The following is a 20,630-nucleotide window of genomic DNA, read 5'->3' as shown; positions in this document are numbered from 1 at the left end:
AGGCAAAGACAGTGATCTCCCTGTCAGCTTTCAGTGCCATTGCACATGCCTGGGTGGGAGGGTGGGGTAGGGATCCAAGCTGCACTCCTGGGTCCTCTGCATCCTTTTCAGTGGCTTAGGGAATCTCCGGGCAGCCACTTGGCAGAAAACCCAGAGAGAAGGTGAGGGGAGGGTGAAGGTGCCAGGTGCAGAGACACACACATACCCCTCCTCATTTTTAGCATCTCGCCTGTCTTCTGTGGCTACGGGAAAACTATGATAATGGATTGCTAAGCGGTCAAGGCCTGGGACGGTCAGAGGAAAGAGCACCTGGAAAGTGGAAAGGAGGATGTATAAGGAGAGCTTTGTGGAGCCCTGAGCTCCTCTTCCTCCTCCTCCTTTCTACTGCTTGCCTCTGACAAAAGAAGCAAGGCCGCTCCACTGAGCTGGAGGACCAGACTCTTGCAGTCTGTAGGGAGCCAGGCTGTAGTCAGCTGAGCTCTGTAAGGACCAGGACTGGGAGGGGGCTACCGAGGACAGGGCAGCGCACCCAGGGGTGGTCAGTGGGCAAGAGATGGGAGGAACAAAATATCTACCCGTCACAAGTATCCAGGCCACAAAGCTGGCTCTCAAGGTCAAGGATATGCAGATGGATGGCGGAAATTGGTTCCGGAGAGTGTGTGTGTGTGTGTGAGTGTGTGTGTGTGTGTGTGTGTGTGTGTGTGTGTGTGTGTGTGTGTGTGTGTGTGTTCCACCTTCCACAACTGGAAGATGGAGCTGATGGCAAACAGGAATTGCGCTCCAGTGTGAGGCACTGTTTGGGGGGGGGGGGTGGCGTCCCTGGTGTGCTGGCAGGCCGGTGTCTATACACCCAGAAATCCCCGCCTGCTAGAGCCAAAGCGACATCGGGAGTCTGGAAGGGTCTAGATGTTCCGGTGTGCTTGGAACCTAATTTTGCCGTCTTGCATTCTTCCCAGCGAAAGGCATCCTCTGAGTTCTCCGCGTCACACCTGGATGCACTGGGTCGCTAGGAGCGCTAGCATGCCGCCCGGTACCCAGACCTTGGCTACACGGGGGGCCTGTGCCAGATGCGCGCCCACTCTCCTCCAGCCCCGAGGCTTAGGTGCCCTCCCCTAGGAGAGTGAGAGAGGAGCAGACTCCCCCTTCCCTGCCACGAAGTTCCAAGTCGGCCCATCTTTCCGTGAGCTCGCATCTGGGATAAAGGAACTGAGGGGACCAGCCCGGGGAGTTGGGGTTCATTCAGCCTCCCGTGCGTCGCGTCGGGGCCTGCGAAGGGGCGCAGTCAGGCAGGCAGCTGCAGGCTGCGGCTGCGGAGTGTACCTCTCCCTCTCCTAGCAGATGCCTGGGGGATGGGGAGCCTAGAGAAGGGGGCACCCGGGAGGGGGGTGCTCCCCGCCTCCTGCACCCCAGCCCGTAGTACGGCTTTAAAATCCTGCGGAGTTTGTCATAGGCCGGCCTCACCACGCATGCGCATAGGCAAAGTTGAGTTTTTCCTTTCTGCCCCCCCCCCTTCCCTCTCTCTTTCCAGCTGCCTTTGGTTCTGCAACTTAAAAAAAATTTTTTTTTTTTTTTCCTTGAGAACACCAAGAGCAGAGGAGTCCGGAGAGGGAGGGAGAGAAGGAGGGAGGCAGTTAGCCAGGAGGGTCGGGGGGTGGGTGGGGGGGACACGGTCCCCGTGGCCGGTCAGTCTGTTTGGGGGCGCGGGATCGCGTGGAAAGCTGCTCCGAGCTCCCAGGCACCGCCTCCGCCGCCAGGAGTCCGGTTCCGCGCGGCCGTAGCCCAGCGAGCTCCTTCCGCCGCCGCCGCCGCCACCACCACCAGCGCCGCGTCCCGGACCGCCCGCCTGCCGGCTCTCCCGCCCCTCGGACCCGGGCGCCCGACGAGGAGCTGGGCTTCCCTGCCGGCCATGGACCGCTGGAATTGAATCGCCGCCACCGCCGCCGCTGCAGAACCCCGAAAGTTCTCTCCCCCTCCTCAGCCCCGCGCCCTCGCTCCTCTTCGCCCGGCAGAGGCTTGAGGGGGGGCGGACCGAGAGATTAACCCGAAGAGAGAAAGAAAGGGTTGAGGGGGAGCCAGCGTCTCCCCCCCCCCCACGGGCAGTCGCCCATTGGCCCACCTCGCGGACTCGGAGCGCGGCAGAAAATTCCAGGTGGGGAGGGAGTGAGGCTCGGGGGGGGGGGCGGAGAGGCATCTTGCATTTCTTTGGCTCCCCCCCGGTTTTTGCCGGACCCTAACATGAAAGGACAGACTTGGGCTCTGACTCTGGCAACTCATTTGGCGACTGTTGCGTTTTCGGCGGCATCTCCTGGAGAACCAGCTGTGCGCGCCTGATTGTTCGGCGGCGAAGCTGCAGTGGGTGTGTGAGTGTGGGTGTCTCTGTGTTGTGTAGGTGTGTGTGCGCGCACAGACGTCCACGCTCCCAACTCGAGACCGTAGGATCAACCCCCCTGGAAAGCAGACGTTCCGGCCACAGACCCGGAGAGGAGGAGCCCGACCTCAGGGAGGCGTGAGCCGCGGCGAGTTTTGCCGAAGCGGTAGTGTGAATGAACTGGGGGCACCTGGGCGCAAGGATCGCCCTCCCTCCCCCAACCCCGCCCCGGGCCAGAGTTGAGTAGTAGGGCATTTTTTTTCACTCTTGTGAAGATTTTTTTTTTATTATTTGTTGTAAAGTCTTTTGCACAATCACGCCCACATTTGGGGTTGGAAAGCCCTAATTACCGCCGTCGCTGATGGACGTTGGAGAGGGAGCGCCTCGTTGCGGAACAGTCGCCTGCGCGCCCTCGCCGGACCCGCGGCTCCCTCGTTGTGCCCCGGCCGGGCCCTGCCCTCGTTGCCGGCCTGCCAGCTTCTACGTCTCGCCGGTTCCAGGGTGCATCTCAGCGCTGCTCCGGCTCGGGAGCCCAGGGCCGGGCAGCAGAGCCCGCTTCGGCTCCGGTTCACTGCGTCCACCAGACGAGCCCCGGAGGACTCCGCAACCTTGTTCCTAGTTCGCTCCCGTAGGCTGAGCCCCGCCGCTGCGCCCGGAATCCTCGGCTGCCCTCCCTCGGGTGGCGAGTGCACCCTCGCGGCACCCCCTCCCCCTCGCCATGAAGGTAGGTGTTCTCTACGCCGTGGACTCTCGCTCGACTTTCAAACTTTTTCCCCCTTTTGGAAGTTAACTGGCTTTCCCCCACCTCTTCCTATCCCTCCATTTCTCCAGCCGCCTCGAGAGGTTGCAACCGCCAGCGCCGCTGGCAGGGACCCCCCCTACTCCAGGACAGCCTAAATCCCCCCTGCTACGCACTGCCTCGCCGTCCCCGGAGACCTCTTCCTGTCGCACCAACCTTTTGGACTGGAGAGGGAAAAGTTGGGAAAGCGCTGGGCAGAGAATTTTGCAAGAGAGTGCAGTTCACGCACGACTCTGCTTTTGCCCTGAGAACCTGGAGTGTAATTTACTATGTATATTTCAGTAACGGGATAATGATTCAATTCAACAAATATTTACCAAGCGCCCACCGCCGGAGCTCCACGAGGGTGTGTGGCCCTGGCTTGGGAAGGGGAAGGGAGCTCTTCAGTTTGGGAGAACCGGCGGCGGAACGGTAGAGCCCACCACCTCGGAGCAACGCGTTCCCCGCATCCCTCCGGCGAAGAACGGGTTGCAGGCTCACCCTGGCAAGCGGAGGGGGGGGGGGAACCGGAGCGTAGCAGGCCCTGCGCCTTTAAGAACGCCTGGCCGGGGGCCAGTGCGCACCCGGGCGCGGGGAGCGGGGTGGCGATATTAGCATTATTAGCCGCCACCGGGTGAGCCCAGGCACTTTGCAGCGCTGGTGGGGGCGGGGAGTAGTGGTCGCAATGGCTCTAATCCGGTCGGGCCGGGAGAGCTAGCCCCGACCCCCTGAGTGGAGTCGGCCTGGTCCTTTAGAAAACTCTGTCGAGAGCCTTCTTCGCGCTAGGAGAGCGGGCGGGGACCAGTTTGTGAACTCGTGTTTGTTTTAATTGTCAGTTGTATGTTAAAGCCGAGTCACACACTCCGAGGGTCACCGAGAGTTCACTTTTCCGAAAAGTTAGCGTTTCTTCCTGTAGTATAACTTGCTTGTTTCCCAAATAACTTTTCCCCCTTAGTCTCCAAGCTTCGACCCTTCCTTTTTTTCCACCCCCTGGGTCTTTCCCACTTTTAGTTTCCTTAAGAATAAGGTTAAAGTTGGAATTAAGATGTTTCCTAAAAGCAAATGACTCCTAATCCCCACCCAAAGGTTAAAAAAGAAAGAAAAAAAACCACACACGCAGAACTGGAGCCCCCAGGCCCTGCTGTACCGAATCCATCTCCGGCATAAGTGGGGGGACAGAGGCTGGCCATGGGTTCGCACCTCCTTAGCCCCTGCCGTCCCGCCAGTCCCAGCACTTTCACCGAGGACCAGCCGGATGGGCAAGGTTTGGTTTCTAGAAATCTGCCAGGGAGTCTTTTCCAGAGGCCTGGCCAAGAGCACACGACGGTGGCTTGGGAGGGAGTGGCAGTCGGAAGCATTGTGTGTGTGTGTGTGTGTGTCCAGTTGTGTGGATTTTTGTGCTGCAGGGATGTGCGCGGAAAGGATTGGCTGTTCTCGGGTCCCGGACACGCTGGCCTTGCTCTCCCTGCCCCTGACTCCTTCACCAGGAGACTGTCCCAGTAGGCCAGGCCCCAGAGCCCCTTGTCTTCCCCCTGCCATGCCCGGCCCGCCGGCCGGAGCGCACCGGTCGGTAAGGGGTTAGCGCTGCAGTGCGCGCAGCGCCCAGAGCTGTCCTGCTGCCTTTCTTCCCCCGCCGTGCGGTGCCGGCTGCCCCCTGTTGGCCGCCTTGTAGTAGGGCGCCTCTGCGTTCCGTTCCTCGGGCCGTCCTGAGGCTGCTCCCTCTTCCTCTGCCTCGTTCTCTTCATCCGTCCCAATCACCAGGCCCTGTTTCCCAGAAGTGCCCTTTGGGGACGCCCCAAGCAGTGCAAGCAGTGCAAGCTGCACTGCCTGGCCGCTGCGTTACCTTGCGGACAGGGACTTGAGTCCAAAGCAGTGGGAGGCGTGGCTGCCACAACTGGTGGAGCTTTGGGACTGGGCAGTAGGTAGGTGTCCCCCTAGGAGGCCGACAGTCTGGCTTTCCTTGTCTCACCAAATTTCGGCTGTGTTCAAGAGCAATCCTGGCTAGCCTCCCTTCTCTTCGGTTAGAAAGCTGGGGTGGTGGAGCTGTTTCATTTTCTTTTTTCGGTCAGTGGGCAGTGCTCCAGCTCTGGCGGAGTTTTAGCTTGTGGGGACAGCCTGCTTGCCAAGGTCTACGTGATGTGAGAGTGAGTAGGTTGGTTTCTGAAGAGCCACCGGAGGAGACGAAGCAGCCAGGCAGAGCACTCCTCCCTCTCAGAGTCTCCCAGCCGTGGCGCTCACCGCGGGTTTTGGCTGCTCCGCTGGCTGGTCCATTGCACCCACTTGGACTCAGGCATCGACCTCAGTCTTTATTAGGCTCTCCCGCTGCTCCTCCGATCCCTACTCTTGCTGGGCCCTATGTACACAGCACCGGGAATATGCACCCCTCTGGGGCGATCCTGGCAGGAGCCTAGACGAACAGTGAGGCCCCTTTGTATGTATCTGTCAGGACGGACACACACACACACACACACACACACACACACACACACACACACACACGGCTAGCCCCTTCCGTCCCATCTCTCCAGTCCCCAGGACAGGACAGCTCAAGTTCAGACCTTTTCCCTCAGAGTTTTTAACTAACAGTATCCTTCTTGACTCTTGCAAGAGACAGACGGAAACGCCAGACTGGGGAAAACTTTTATTTTCTAAGATTCTTCCTGGAGTTTCCCCTTCTCCCCTTCATCTTCATCAGCCCCAGGATCAAGCTCACTCCTGCCATCCACCTGACTCCCTCATTGTTTCCACTCCCAAGTCTTGGACTGCGGACAAGGAGTCGGCCAGAAGAGGTTCCTGGGCCCAGTGAGGGATGGTGAGGGGCCCCAGGGGCTAGGGACAGTGCATCTTTGCTGGCTCTTTCAGCACTGTTAACAGAGGGCTGTGGGGATTTTGTGCATGTGTCCTCCTTATTTCCTGGGGTCCCCTGAACCTCTTGTTTCCTCATTACTCCCCCCACCACCCCATACTGCAGTTGATACCTTTGATCCAATGCAAGGCTAGGAGCAAGTGTTTGGTGGTAAAATGGCCCCTCGAGAACGGGCGAGTGAAACCCCTCCCTTTCACTTCACCGCACTCCACTCCGCTCCTGCACCAACATGTGCAGCGTGCCCTGGCCCCCTCTCCCTGGCACTCAGCAGATTTCCAGGGTGTACTTCCCTGAGTCCCTGCCCGTTCCTTGAGACACTGTACTCTATCCAAAAAAGTTTTGGGTTGGTCCCAGTGTGAAGGGTCCACGGGAGGTCTCATTCTGTAACGGTCTTTTTGGATCAGATCTTGGTAAACAAACGGGAACCTACCCTGCGGAGGTGACTTATTTATTATTAGCGAGTGCGCTCTGGGTTCTGTCAGTCTCTGAAAACTGGTGGGGCCTTTCCTGGGTTGCACCAGGATAGGCGCGGAAAGAGAGCCAAGGTGTTTCCGGGCAAGCGAGTCAAGGTTAAGTGGAGACCCGTTGTGTGCACAGGGGCCAGCCTGTCTCGTCGCCCGTGGGACATGCTCACCTACCTCTCGCCCCCCCAGCTGGGGAGACCGGAGTGGATGGCCCCAGCCCCACTCTTAACTGGACCCAGTTCTGGGAATTAGTGGCCTTGCCCGGAGGGGGAGGCGGTATCGGGCTGAGAGTGGGTTCTGTTTGTGTGGCTTCGGCTCTAACAAAGAGATCCGCTGTAATCCGCTGAATCTGTTATCAATTTCTCTGCTGCCCGCGCTGCGCCCCGCCCCACGAGCCCCGCCCGCCGCGAAGCTCGGGAAGTGTGTGCGCGGTCAGCTGCAGTGATCCCAGCCGCCGACTCGGAAGCACGGCGGGACGTGTCTGCACGTGTGTGTGTGTGTAAATGTGCACGCGTGTGAGTGTGTATGTGCTTGCTCCTCAGCTGGTTGCCGTTGCGTTGGGGGAGAGTTGGCTTGGCTCTCTGCGCTTTGCAGAGCAGGAAGGCCAACATTGTAGCCCACCCCCTCCCAGGGAGGAAACTTGACACTTCCAGCTGGGGGTGGGGAAGGAGACTGAGCCTTCTCTCTCCAAGTTCGGGGAAACCCCAGGTTTCCATTCTCCAGGATGCTCCCCCCAACTTTGCTGTGCTGTGGGGAAGGGCTGGGCCGTGGCTGCTGAGCCCTGGTTAGCCGGCATCGGGGACCCCCAGGAAGCATTCCGCTCTGAGAAGTGCAGAGGTGTCCTCGCCAAAGAGGCGTCTTGGAGACGGAAAAGTGCGGCGCTCTCCTGAGCCCTGCAGTGTCTCCACGGCTGCCCGTGTCCCCTCTGTCCCTTTATAGTGCGGGTCCCGGGCTTGGCCTGCCGCCTGGAGGCGGCTCAGCTTTCTGTCCTTTTCAGAGGAAGGGACACCCTTCGGGCTGCCGGCTGTCCAGCGCGGCAGGGTTACTAAAGTCGTGGAAAGGGACTTGGGGGAAACCCCGCGCCTCCCAGCCGCCTACAGGTGGAGGAATCGCCCGTGTGGACAAACAGGCGTGGGAGTTTCCAGGGCCGCCTCCTGTCCTGGAAATTCTTCAGAAAGTGTACTTTCACCGTCGGCTTCCAAGTGCCCTGAAAACCAGGGGTCCCACTGTGGTTCCGGATCCAGTACACTTCTGGGCCGGCGGGAGACTCCTCTGCAGCGGTTCTGGCCTCGTCCTGCACCCCGCTCCTTTCTTTTTGGAACTGACTGAGCTGAGCCTAAATTGGGCTGGAGGCGAGGCAGGGTGGCGGTGTTCCACGGTCAGGCTCCCGGTGGTGCCGCGATGGCCAAGTGACCGGCAACCCCAGACCGGGACCAAGGGAGACTCCAGACCTCAGGCGCTCCCCGTCTTCTTTATTTGGCGGCAGGACTGAGGGTGAAAACACAGAATTTGGGGGCGGGATGGGGGCAAGGAAGAGATCCTCTTCCAGGAAAGCGGGAGACCCAGACCCCCTTCTTCCCTCTGGACTTGTTTCCCTCTATCAGTTGTGGGCGAGGCCTCAGGCGGGAGGGGGCCCCCCTTTTCCGGTTTCCTGGGGCTGGTGGGTCCTTTGGTCGCAATCTCTCCAGCTATTATGCCTTGGGCCCCCCAGCTCCTTCTCCCCGCCCCAGTCTGGCTCAAGAGAGTCCGCAAGGAAACCCACGCGCGCCCTCCGCATCTGGAAGTGGCTCTCTCCAGATCGTCCCGTCCCGTAAACTGATTATGAAACATACGATGTTAATTCGGAGCTGCATTTCCCAGCTGGGCACTCTCGGCGCGCACTGGTCCCCGGGGCCTCGCCCCCCACCCCCTGCCCTTCCCTCCCGCGTCCTGCCCCCACCCCCCACCCCCGCGCTGGCCACCCCGCCTCCTCCTCCTCTGCAGCCGCTGCGGCTGCTGCTGCTGCTGCTGCTGCCGCCGCCGTCAACGCCGCCACCGCCCGCCAGCGCGCTCCACTCGCCTTTGGGCTCCTCTCCTCTGGCCCCTGGAATGAACTCTGGTTCCATTTGTTCCTCAGTCCAGGTCGGGGGAGAGGACTAGGGTGGCAGTGGGGGGCACGGGGACCGAAGCAAGGCAGGAAGGAGGCAGCGCCTGGCACCGGGGACGTGGACGGCAGTTTTCAGACATGTAATCGCTGGCGTGCCCCGCGCGCAGGATCCTAGTGAAATCAGATTTCCTGGTGAGGTTGCGTGGGCGGATTCATTTGGAAAAAAGAAACTGCCTATATCTTGGCCATCCAAAAAAAAAAAAAAAACCTCACCCAGGAGAAGCGCAGTCAATCAACAGTAAACTTAAGAGACCCCAGATGCTTCCGTTGTTTAAACTGGTATGCTTGAAAATTATCTGAGAGGCAATAAACATATGCTCCTTTCTTCCCTCTCCAGAAGTCGATTGGTATATTAAGCCCAGGCGTTGCTTTGGGGACGGCTGCAAGCGCGATGTCTTCCAAGTCCTTCGTAATGGCCTTGGCCGTATTTTTTTCCTTCGCCCAGGTTGTAATAGAAGCCAATTCTTGGTGGTAAGTTCATTCTGTGTGCATACACTGTCTTGTCTGGTTTTAAAGATTGGTGTGTGTGATGCTGCGGTATTTAAAATGGGATGGCGAACATCGATGCATGAATCCAATGCTTCTGTGTGGGCTATCTTTTATTTGCATTTACCTTTGCAACCAGAATTTTCTTTTTGGCTTGCTAATATCGTGAAGCTTATCTGGAGCTCCACGAGGAGTCAGAATTTATAAATCTTGGCCCTTTGCATAGAGGTGCCTCTTGGTATGTGTGCATCATGCGATGAAAGAGAGTTGAAACTTCTCCGAAAATTATAAGTCTATCCATGAAAATTTCCTTTTTTTTTTTTTTGTGCCACTTCTGGGAGGTAAATGTGAGCTTCAGTTTTTATTTTCTGTCACCTGATGTTGCTCATGCACAGATCCTGAAGTAGGCAGGGATGTGGGAAGACGGCTGAGCTGCGGGCGGAGAAGTGTTTGACCCTGGCATGTGATGCCAAGGAGGTGGACTTGAAGCAGTCCAGTGGCCTACGTGGGGGTTTCCTTCTGGAAGGGGCTCACAGATAGCCCGCAGACTGTCCTGCAGGATTCTCCCGACGGAATGGCGGGCTGCCTTTTCCTGCCAGAGGTGACTTCAGTGCGCCCCACGGGTCCCTCGTAAGCACAAGAGGAGCCCTTTGCAAACGTGCAGCGGGGTGCTGGATTCCCTTCCATGTGTACACGTATTCTTTCTGCTCTTCCCTTAGTCGGAAGGGATAGCTGTTTCCTACCCGTGTCTGTGTCTGCTTTCGGCACTCGTGTGCTCGCGAGGCAGAGTGATCCAATATGTAGGGCAAAGTGACTCACCCTCCAGTGCCACAGGCCAGTTTGGCAGAAGCTGCCATCTTTCTCCCCAACCCCTGCCGCCCCGCTTTCCGGGGTGGATTTTGGGAAATATGGGTGCAGGTATATGGCAGGAGGGGCCAGCAGGGAAGGAAGGGAGGGAGAGAGGGGGCTCACCAAGGAGCCAGATGGTGAGATGGGGACTACACAATACCTCTGTTTTCTGAGTGCGATTCAAACAGAAGAGTTTTATGCAGCCCTTCCCATACTTTGTCATGAGGACAAGCAGGAGAGAAAAAGCAGCTGTGTGTTCTCACCAACATGCTTCAGGGGCCCACGTCGAGAGGAACAGAGAGAGAGAGAGAGAGAGAGCGAGCGAGCATGTGTTCACAGAAACCTTGAATGCACATCTCCCCCTTCCCCTCCCCTGCACCCCCTTTGCAGGTCGCTAGGTATGAATAACCCTGTTCAGATGTCAGAAGTATACATCATTGGAGCACAGCCCCTCTGCAGCCAACTGGCAGGGCTTTCCCAAGGACAGAAGAAGCTGTGCCACTTGTATCAGGACCACATGCAGTATATCGGGGAAGGCGCCAAGACGGGCATCAAAGAGTGCCAGTATCAGTTCCGACACCGGCGCTGGAACTGCAGCACAGTGGACAACACCTCCGTCTTTGGCAGAGTGATGCAGATCGGTAAGACACTGTTTGATCTCTTCTTAATACAGTTCTCTGTTTTCCTAGAGGAGGAGGGGAAAAAAGACACCGCATCCTTAGGGTTTACCTGCATGCTTGCGGAGGAGGGCACCTTCCAGCTTGGGGGCTTCAGTCGTGAGAGAGAAGGACCCTCACTGTCCACTGCCCACACCCGATTTGAAGTTTAGGACTTGAAAGCAGATCAGGAGGCTGGCACATGCTTCCCTGGGAGCAGCACTTTGCTTTCCAGGGCATCTTGTCTCAGTTCGAGGCGGGATACTTCACTTTGGTCTCTCCAAAGCTGATGGGGGAAGACGAGTGTTTGGGTTTCTAGCAGAAGCTGACGTTCCAGTGGCCCAAACCCATCACCCTAAACTCTGCCCGCCTTCAGAATGCTGCGCGTATTGGAAGGCAAGAGGGTTGTAACTTTCTTCATGGCGGGGCTGTGAGGCTGTGGCAATAGAGATGCTACAACGTGCTTTAGTTTTAGTCTCAGAATTTTAATCCCAAGTGATCCAATTTATGCTTATGATTTTGAGAGGTGGTATAAAAACACATAATTTAGATCTCAACCCACGGACTTAAGAAAACCTATTTCGTGGTATTGTTCACTATCCAGTGCTTAATGTTGAATGTGCCGGTTAATGTGCTGTTTAGGGAAGAACTGGGCTCATGATAAAACTTTTGAAAAACCCAGTTTGCCTCTTTGATTTGATGTACCAGGAGAAGCTCCCCCTGACAGAAATGGTCCTATGTGTGTTTTCCAGTGTGAATATTTTGGGTCTCTTTTACGCAAACAAGTCCTTATAATTAATATGACTGCACTGACTCCTAAAATAAGAAGCAATCCATCAAAGGAATTAGCTGTTTATACTCACCGAAGATTTAAAAAAAAAAGTTGGCTTAATATCCATCACAGATGGATAAAATGCTTAAAAAAAAAAAAACCCTGAAGAGTGTATTCATTGAGAACAAAAGAAGAGTTGTCAGTGGATGTTTGAGCCAAGCAGCTTCATAAACTAAAATAATACAGGACTGCCAGCCATTCCTTCCAGTGAATGGGAGAAAGGCCTGTAGCTCCAGCCTGGGTGCTTCCTACAGCTTTGTCTCCTCTGTCAATGATTAAAACGTGCCCATGTGTGTGCTGGGGCTCGGAATCTGGAAGCGAAGCTGCAGGGACACAGGAGCTTTCCTTGAAAAGCGGGCTGCCTCGTGCAGTTAACTGGAGGTGTGGAAGAGATGGGATTTTTCCTGTATTTTGGTATCACAAGCCAGCCAGGAACAAATGTGTCCGAATGGCATTCTGTCTGTCCTCCCTGCTGTTCTTCTGTCCTTGCTAAGCTGCTCGCCTCTTGCCCATCCCTCTCCCCCCCCCCCCCGCCTTTTTATCATGTGCCTGCAAGTGAGCCCAACTCACACACCTCAGAAAGTTAAACCAGAAGGGGGAAAACAGCACAGTGGCTCCAACACTGCTGTTTAAGAGCCTCTTCTCACTCTTATATACGCATAGCCCGTTTGGGGCCAGAATGGTTTCAGTGTAAGCTATCATTTGCTAAGTGAATTTGAGTCCTGCTAAAGATCTTATTTTCAATGCGGTCCCAGATTCAGAGGGCCTGCTTCCTTGGGGAGCCAGCCAGAACCCTAGCTACAAAGGCCTCCAGTTAATTTGCCCCTCGCTCATGCACTCTCTGGCCCTCAGCTGTGTGTGGTGCCACCGTCTGGGCTAATGGGAAGTGGTTGGGGCAGATACTTCCTGATGGCCTGTTAAGGAGCTCTCCTCGCTGTTCCGTCAGCTGACGGGAGGAGGCCGGCTGCATCCTGGGCCACAGTCCACGCCTGTGTTCTGAGAGCCAAAGGCTTGTGGGGTGCTGATGGGGCCTGTTCTTGCTCTCTCCTTACTTTTCTTTTTTTGAAGGAGCTGGAGAGGAGATGAAAGCAGGTGGGCTTTCTGGGAGAGGAAGACAGTCCCTAGCCCCAGGAGTAGGGAAGCCACTTGGCTGTCACTCTGCCATGGGAGGGAGGGTGGGTTTGGAAAACGTCAATGGCTTGGGTGCCCAAAGGTGCGTGTTGTGTGTCCACCGCAAAGCATGTAGTCTACGGGGGCCATGGCGAGTCCTCCCATCTGTGGGAACCTGACCCCGGGATGGGGGCCCGTGTCTGAGAAATGTGGGCTGCCCCCTCCGGCCCCCTGCACGACTCATTTTTCTAGGGTGCACAATTGCTGGCTTGAAGGGGCCCACTCTTCTTGTTGGAAACTTGCTCATTTTTCATCATGCTCCTTTTTTCCTTCCAGCTTTTGTCCCCATCTCTTCTTTGTCTCCATGCTGTGAAAAGATTTGTCAGGAGAGCACCAGTTTTAAGGGGATGGCGGGGGTGTGGGGTAGGAAGGAGGAGGTGGTGCGAGGGTCCCAGGAGATGCAACTTTGACCCAGGGAAGCTTGCGAAATGAGCAGTGTTCCCACCATGAGGATGATATCCACCAGCCGGTAGCACTTTTGAAACTTAGTTCCCCGTTCGGTGATCAGGCGACTTTAGGGGTTTCCACCAGGTTTGTCTGCTTTGCAGTGGGCCAGGGGATAGCTCAAGTTAAACCTATAAGGCTTTTTATACTCTGTACAAAAAGCACAGCGTTCTCTTCTAGAGTGCTCCCAGGATTGTTTCAACTAGCCACACTCTCATTCTCCCAGCCCTCCCATCAAGGGCTGCAGCATTTGCTGTTGTGTCCGTGTTAATTGTCAAAGAAGACTCTGCTCTGCCCATTCTCTCTCATTCACACACTTGGATGCAACACCCTGGATGCTTCCCGAGTTGTGCATGTTTCAAATATGGGAGGTTGTAATTGCAGTGTGGGGGCAGGGAGGCCCAAGAAACGCTGGGTGGTTTGAACCGGTATAGCCATGCCCCGCAGACTGGGCCTTCCATTGTCAGCTGTTTTTGAACTTTTCCCAACTGCCACCTCCCTCCCACCCCCCACCCCCGCCATCTTTCCACCCCGCCCCCCCCCCCAAAGGTGCTTAGCAAACTCCCAGAGTACGTGGAGGAGACACAGATTCTGGTTCAGGGATTGCAATGTGAGAAGAGACCTACGGCCTTCCCTCCCGCCCAGTACCTTTATTTTACAGTTAGGGAGAGTGAGACCCAGGCCTGGCCCCAGCAGCATGAAGATCCTTTGCTTCCCTCACGCTGCAACGTTTTTAGAAAGTGGCATCTGGTTCCGGTAGCCATGTCCCCACGTGTAAGCAGAGTAACTGAAGGCAGTCTGTGATCCCCTCCATTTTTTCCTTCTTGCTCTGCATGCAGATACTTTTTTTTTTTTTTTACAAGTTTAGATGCAGGAAAGACTCGTTCTTCCCTCTCGCTCCCCTGCTAGCTTTTGTTAGGATGCCGGAGTGGGTGTGGGAAATGATGGCTTTAAACACAGACACCCGTGTTCTTGATGGAGAAGTGTCCCGCCTAGGAGCTAGGGATGTCATAGGAGGTTAGTGTCGCTTAGGACGCAGTTAGAGACAGCTAGAACAAGGCTGTGTGTGCATGTGGAGACCCTGGGCCCCTGATGAGGCTTCAGGCCCTGGGGGAAGGAGTGCAAGGCTGACTCTAGTGTGTCTCTAACTCGTGTAGTCACTGGCAGTGCCTGGCTCAGAGCTGAGGGGCTGGGACTTGCAGGGGCTCAGCCTACCCTGGTGGATGCCCTGTTCGAGCAACAAGGGAAGTAAGGAGCCAGTGCTGAAGTTCAGTTTGGAGAGATCTACCCCACTTCTGAGTTTTCCCTCAATGGCTTCTTTCATGTACATTTCTGGGAAGTGAGTTTTGAATGTCTTCAAACCATTGGGCAAGAAAATCAATCCGGTTTTGCTTAGAATCCTGCCTTGGGCTCTGGAATGTTCGAGCCTCGCTCTCCAGTCTGCCACTCTTTTGTCATTTGTGGCTGCGGTATGTGTTGTGGGGGATCTCTCTGGGCTTCCCCCCCCCCCCCCATAGCGGGCCTGGGACCTGGCGGTAGGCTATGGATGGGTGCCCCACTCCCCCTTCAGGTCTCCAACAAGCAGGGACCAGCTAGAAGTGGCTGTGGGCTGGCCCCTCATTTGGTGGGCTGCAGGGAGTTGGGTTTCTGTCTGCCTGCTCCACTGGGGACCAGAGCCGGTCTGTTGGGAGCTTATCCTGAGCAGGTGCTTGCCTGGTCCAGGGTGGGTGTGTGTGAGAATCCCAGCGCCAGAGCCCAGGCCTTCCTGCAGGATTGAGCCAGGCTCCCGGTGACCCTGCATCTTTGCCCACAGGCAGCCGCGAGACGGCCTTCACCTACGCAGTGAGCGCGGCGGGGGTGGTGAACGCCATGAGCCGCGCGTGCCGGGAAGGCGAGCTGTCCACCTGCGGCTGCAGCCGCGCCGCGCGCCCCAAGGACCTGCCGCGGGACTGGCTCTGGGGCGGCTGCGGCGACAACATCGACTATGGCTACCGCTTTGCCAAGGAGTTCGTGGACGCGCGCGAGCGGGAGCGCATCCACGCCAAGGGCTCCTACGAGAGCGCACGCATCCTCATGAACCTGCACAACAATGAGGCCGGCCGCAGGGTGAGTGCGCGCCCAGGGCCCTGTCTCCTAACCCCTCTCCCCCTCCCAGTGGTCTCTAGCCACAGCAGTCCTCTGGTGCCGCCACAGCTGTGGTCTGACTTCCTTCTCTATCTCCTTACCTCATTCCATGCCTGTCTGTTTCCTTCAAACAGCCCCTCCCCAACATGGGCCTCTTTGAGGAAGAGTGCACAGCCCAGGGACGGGTGTTGGGGGAGGAGGGGAGAGGGCGGCGGGGAAGGGGGTGGCGAGGGAGGGGGCACCCCAGTAAGGTGCTCCAGTGGTCAAGGGCCATGTTCAATCCCTGCCTTTGTAGGGAGTCAGTACCAACACCAGTGGCTAGCAGAACTCAGAAAGGAGCCTGCTGTCACCTGCTGCCCCTGGAGACCTGCTAGGGGCTGGCTGTGTGGATCTGGGGGAGAGGCCTGCTTCCTAGCGGCCGAGAACCCTTCCTCCCCGCCTCCCAGGCCTTGTGGCTCGTCCCCTTTGCCTTGTCCCTCTTGTGTCAGGACACACAGGCCTGATGGATTGAGAGGGTTTTTTGTTTTTTTTTTTTTTTTTTTCCTTCTAAAGGGTTTTTTCTAAGAAAATGACAGCACTTTTAGCAATGTGGCATTTGCTGGGTCTGCTCCTCGGGCTGAGAAGAGCGAGAGCGAGCTCTGAGCTGTTCCTGGGACGATCAGACTTGTCTTTTCCCCTGGTGGGGCTAGGAACAAAGCCACCCTTCCAGCGGTTAGAGAGTCCCCTTTCTCCTGCGGTTAAACACGCAGCGCTTCATGGCTGCTTTAAAATGAAGGGGTGAAAATGTTTCTTAGCTTTGGCAGCGCTGGAAACCAGGGCCATTATTTTATTTTATTTTTTTCGCAGAACACACAAGGTAGGTGCCAGGAACTTTCTGGGCAGAGATTTGCCTGTTCTGTGTTTGAGGAGGAAGAGAGCTAATCCTAGAGGAGACCACGAAGGGCTGGAAGGAACTGTGGACCCCTCCGGCCCCACCCTCTCATCTTAAAGCAGGGGAAACTGAGGCCGCGAGAACACAGGGAGGAAGAGATAAACCTTATTTTGGAGGGAGAGTGTGCACTGCAGTTTTGGGGGGCAGGGAGTGGAAGGAGCTAGGGCTTTTGGGGATCAGAGACATATCCAGGTTCTGGGCCAGCTGTGCCTCCACCTGGCCCTCAGCTTCCACATCTGCCCATCTGTGAAGGGCCAAGGCAGCGCCTCCCCTGGGGCTGTTGGGACAGTGACATGAGACCCGGTAATGCGTTGAAGCCTGTGAAATGCCCAATTCTTGGCTATTTTTTTTTTTTTTGGACCTACAATAGACTAGATTTGGTTCAGCCTGAGGTTTAAGTGTTGTGTCGGGAAGTGACAGGTGGATCACGACACCGCAAGGGAGCAAAGCAAAGGATGGAGGGCTGTGCGCTTCTACCTGATGTGTCATTCGCTCTGCCTTGCTGGGAGGAAGGGCCGACCTCAGCAGAGTGCGGCCCGTGGTGCCCTGGAGGGGAGAGGGGATGAGGCCTCCGCCCATTGCCTGTGCACTCTCACAGTGTGGGCCTCTCCCCTGACCGCAGTTGACCTCGGGGCCTCCTCGCGGGGCGCCCATGCTGCAGCCACCTTTCACAGGGAACCCCTTGAGTGTGTGTCCAGCTCCTCCCAGCATCTGTGCCCCCCATGCTGGAGGTGTGGGTGGGCTTTCTGAGCCCCATTCAGAGGTCCACCCCACGTGGGGTGCCCTCAGCCAGCTGGCACCTTCTAGGACTATCTTCCTGAAGAGCAGCCAGCAGGGGCTTGAGGTCAAGGACTAGTCTGGGTGGCAAGGGCAGATTCTGATGGGCTTGTTTCAAGCAGTGACGTTTCCGGGGAAGGGGCTCATCTGACCATCGGAGCAGGGCTCTGAGTTTGGATCACAGTGGACAGAGTCTCTACAGCAGACAGCATTGTCCTGGGATAGTGGGGGCACAGGCTGGAACGTGGGCTCTGGGCCAGGAATGTTCCATTAAAATTTCTGGAGGGCATTAGCGCTTTTTCTTTTCCTCCAAGGGGAGCGAAGATGAGACATGTTAGGAAAACCCATCCTCAGATGAGCTGAGGGCCTGCCACCCTTGTGCCAAGGAAGTACACTTAGGCACCTCCCACCCCAGCCCACCTTTAACACAAAGACCCCTTTCTGCTGCCTGCACGGGGATGGTAGTTGTTCCTGGAGGGAGTGTGGAGGAGAGGTGTGTGTGGGAGAATGGCCCCGGGTTCCCGATGGGCTCCTGTAGCCGGGCCACACCACACGGATGCTAGAAGGTCGCTGGCGTGAGGAGCTGCGGGCAGTGGGCACTATAAATAGACAACCACCACCTCCCAGACTGCTGGGCACAGTGCTGTGGGGGGCCAGACCCATGGGCACTGCTCCTGGGAGGCCTGAGGTGACTGGGCAAGGGCCCAGCCACCATTCCCTCATCATCCTGGAGAGAGACCAGATTTTGTACACTGTGGCCTGGGAGCCAAGTGCTTCCTCTGCCTCCCCTCTTTATACCCGTCCAAGAGTGTTGGAACTTGGTCCCCTCGCAGACCCCATTCTCAGAGGGACAGGTGTGTTGGAAGGCAGTCAGGAAGCTGAGTCCGCGGCTGGCTTGCTGTCAGTCTGGGGGTGGTCAGGTGATGGGGGTGCAGGGAGCTGGAGCAGGGGCACCTGCTGTCTGGACCCAGGTCCTCTGCCTGCAGGCTGGCTGTATGACCTGCACATAGCCTCTGCATCACTGTGCCATCACCTAACCCTGCCCAGCGAGAGCGGGAGTGTCAGGGCCTTCATGGTGACATTGCCTGGCACACAGCCGTTGTGGTTCGTACTGAGCCAAGCTTTAAGCTCTCACGATCAGGGCAGGATGCTTTTTCCCATGTTCAGTCCGGTTGCCTGAATTTGGTCATGGCACTCCCTACTTCTCAGTAAGCTGCATGGGGACTCATCTTCCTGGGCCTCACTTTCCTTTTCTGTGGAATGGGAATGGCGGCAGTGAGCTCACAGCCCAGCTGTGGGGGGTCCCTGCGGGTGATGCGGGTGATGCGGGTGATGCGGGTGGGGGGAGAGTTCGGGAGAGATCTGTATGCTTGTGCTCCTGTGGCTGCGTCTTTCTCCCTGCAAGCAAAGGAGCAGCTGGCGGTGACTTTCTGTGCGCCCCATACCCATTCAGAAGCTGGTGGTGCTGGTGGTGGTTGAAGATGATGCACTGATGAGGGGATAAAAACAGATGCATGTTGTAGTTTCCAAGATTTCTGGTGGAGGAGAATGAAGGGGAGCTGGGGAACCCGGCTCCCACCAGAGGAGGGGCGGAGAGAGAGAGCTTTGCTAACACAGCCCCTTCCCGCCTCCTCTGTGAACTTGAACGCTGACTTGTCCTCTTATTATCTTCTCTCAACCCAACCGGTATTCCTCCAGACGGTGTACAACCTGGCCGACGTGGCCTGCAAGTGCCATGGGGTCTCCGGTTCCTGTAGCCTCAAGACTTGCTGGCTGCAGCTGGCGGACTTCCGCAAGGTGGGCGATGCGCTCAAGGAGAAGTACGACAGCGCGGCCGCCATGCGGCTCAACAGCCGGGGCAAACTGGTGCAGGTCAACAGCCGCTTCAACTCGCCCACCACACAGGACCTAGTCTACATCGACCCCAGCCCTGACTACTGTGTGCGCAACGAGAGCACAGGCTCGCTGGGGACCCAGGGCCGCCTGTGCAACAAGACGTCAGAGGGCATGGACGGCTGCGAGCTCATGTGCTGCGGCCGGGGCTACGACCAGTTCAAGACAGTCCAGACGGAGCGCTGCCACTGCAAGTTCCACTGGTGCTGCTACGTCAAGTGCAAGAAGTGCACGGAGATCGTGGACCAGTTCGTGTGCAAGTAGTGGGTGCCCACCCATCACCCAGCCCCGCTCCCAGGACCCACTTATTTATAGAAAGTACAGTGATTCTGTTTTGTGTTGTTTTTTTTAAAGTATTTTTTTTAATTGTTCCCCAAGAATTACAACCGGAATCATATTTTTTCCCCGTTCCATCTAAGAACTCTGTGGTTTGTTATTAATATTATAATTATTTTTGGCGATTACGAGGGAGGGATGGGAACTAGGAAAAAATATTTATTTTGTGGATCTTTGGAAAGGTAAAGCAAGACTTCTTCGGGTAGTTTAAAGAGGAGATCTCTCGTGCCCTAACCTACCTGTGTGGGCAGAGAACACACCCGGCAGGCCAAGGAAATAACATTGTCTCTTTCTCAAACAGGGGGGTGTCCCCTGGGGTTGGGAGGATCCTTTGGGTCAGGTCAGAATCAGTGCACAATTCAACATTTGTGACCAAAATGAATCCTGACTGCTGTGGGACAAGATCAAAGGCCCTGGGGAGGGGAGAGGGGAAGGCCCCTTTAAAATGTATGACTCTCGTATTCTCAAAGCAAAAAAAAAAGAAAAGGAAAAGAAAAAAGCCTCTCACGTGTCTCATTCTTCTCGAACATTCCACTTATCTTAATTCTATTTCTAATGGCTTGTGGAAGTTGGAGAGCAAGGAGGGAAGTCGCCAAAAAAAAAAAAAAAAAGGCAAGAAGAAATAAAAACTTTTACAATTCCTGGAAGCCAGTATGAGAATTAGGCTTTCCCGTTGAGCGTGGATACCCCCAAAAGACTTTGTGTTTGAGGAAGGATACTGGCTTCAATATAAAGGGAACTCTCTTAACCTTTTTCTTGGGGGTACCTGATTTAAAAAAAATAACAGTGGAAGTAGCACATGGATTCCATTCAGACCTCAGCGCTAGAGTCCCGCACGAGAGTAAAAAGCCTGTTAGACAAAAAGCGAGACTCCCACCTCCCTCCTTGACCTTGGACCCTTGCTCGTTCCTTCCAGCCCTGATGTGATGCTGGCCGCCATTTCCAAACAGCAGCTCTCCACCAGGTCTCCCTTGATTATAGGACAGGAAATGAAACATTAGGGGCTCCACTTGGCAAACAGTTGGCCACTTAGGGATTCTTGCTTTCCTGAACACGTTGAGCAGAGGCAGTGTGGGTTTTCAGGACGTGGCTTGGCTGCCGCAGCTCACAGAGTTCTCTGGGCGTCTCACTGCTAACGATCCTGTGTTTTTATCCACTCAAGGTTTTCCTATTATACTGCAGGTGTACCCTAAAACTGTTCCTACTGTACTTGAACAGTTGCATTTATAAGGGGGGGGGGTGTGGTTTCATGGTGCCTGATATCTCAAAGTCTTGTACATAGCATATATATATATATATATAAATATATATGTATACATATATAAATATAAATAGAATTATATCTCAGTGCAGCCAGTGGTTTAGACTTACATTGTACTCTGGGGTGATTTCTTGAGCGTTATTGCCCCTCACTGCAACATCATTGGGCTTTTTCTAAATGTTTCTGACCGTTGACCTTAGGGGTTGGTCCCACCACGAACAGCACAGAGCAACCTTTTCCTGCGGGAAG

General features: G+C 55.9%; 1 protein-coding gene across 2 annotated transcripts; it reads left to right on the top strand.

Moving 5' to 3' along the window:
- The first annotated feature begins 2,534 nt into the window (after positions 1–2,534).
- On the top strand, positions 2,535–19,585 carry WNT5A (Wnt family member 5A). Of its 2 annotated transcripts, none has more exons than XM_040995050.1 (5): positions 2,535–3,092; positions 8,960–9,093; positions 10,348–10,598; positions 14,873–15,165; positions 18,590–19,585. In XM_040995050.1, the coding sequence occupies exons 1-5, from the start codon at positions 3,087–3,089 to the stop codon at positions 19,046–19,048; spliced, it is 1,143 nt and encodes a 380-aa protein (XP_040850984.1). In that variant the 5' UTR covers positions 2,535–3,086; the 3' UTR covers positions 19,049–19,585. The 2 variants fall into 2 exon arrangements, with proteins under 2 accessions (XP_040850984.1, XP_040850983.1); XM_040995049.1 differs by lacking the exon at positions 2,535–3,092 and adding an exon at positions 8,559–8,597.
- The last annotated feature ends 1,045 nt before the right edge of the window (positions 19,586–20,630 follow it).

This window comes from Ochotona curzoniae, unplaced genomic scaffold (assembly GCF_017591425.1).
Source record: "Ochotona curzoniae isolate NIBS_2020 unplaced genomic scaffold, NIBS_Ocur_1.0 contig_908, whole genome shotgun sequence".
NCBI classification, from domain to species: domain Eukaryota; kingdom Metazoa; phylum Chordata; class Mammalia; order Lagomorpha; family Ochotonidae; genus Ochotona; species Ochotona curzoniae.
The sequence above is the reverse complement of the archived record's forward strand: the minus strand, read 5'-3'. Positions and strand labels throughout refer to the sequence as shown.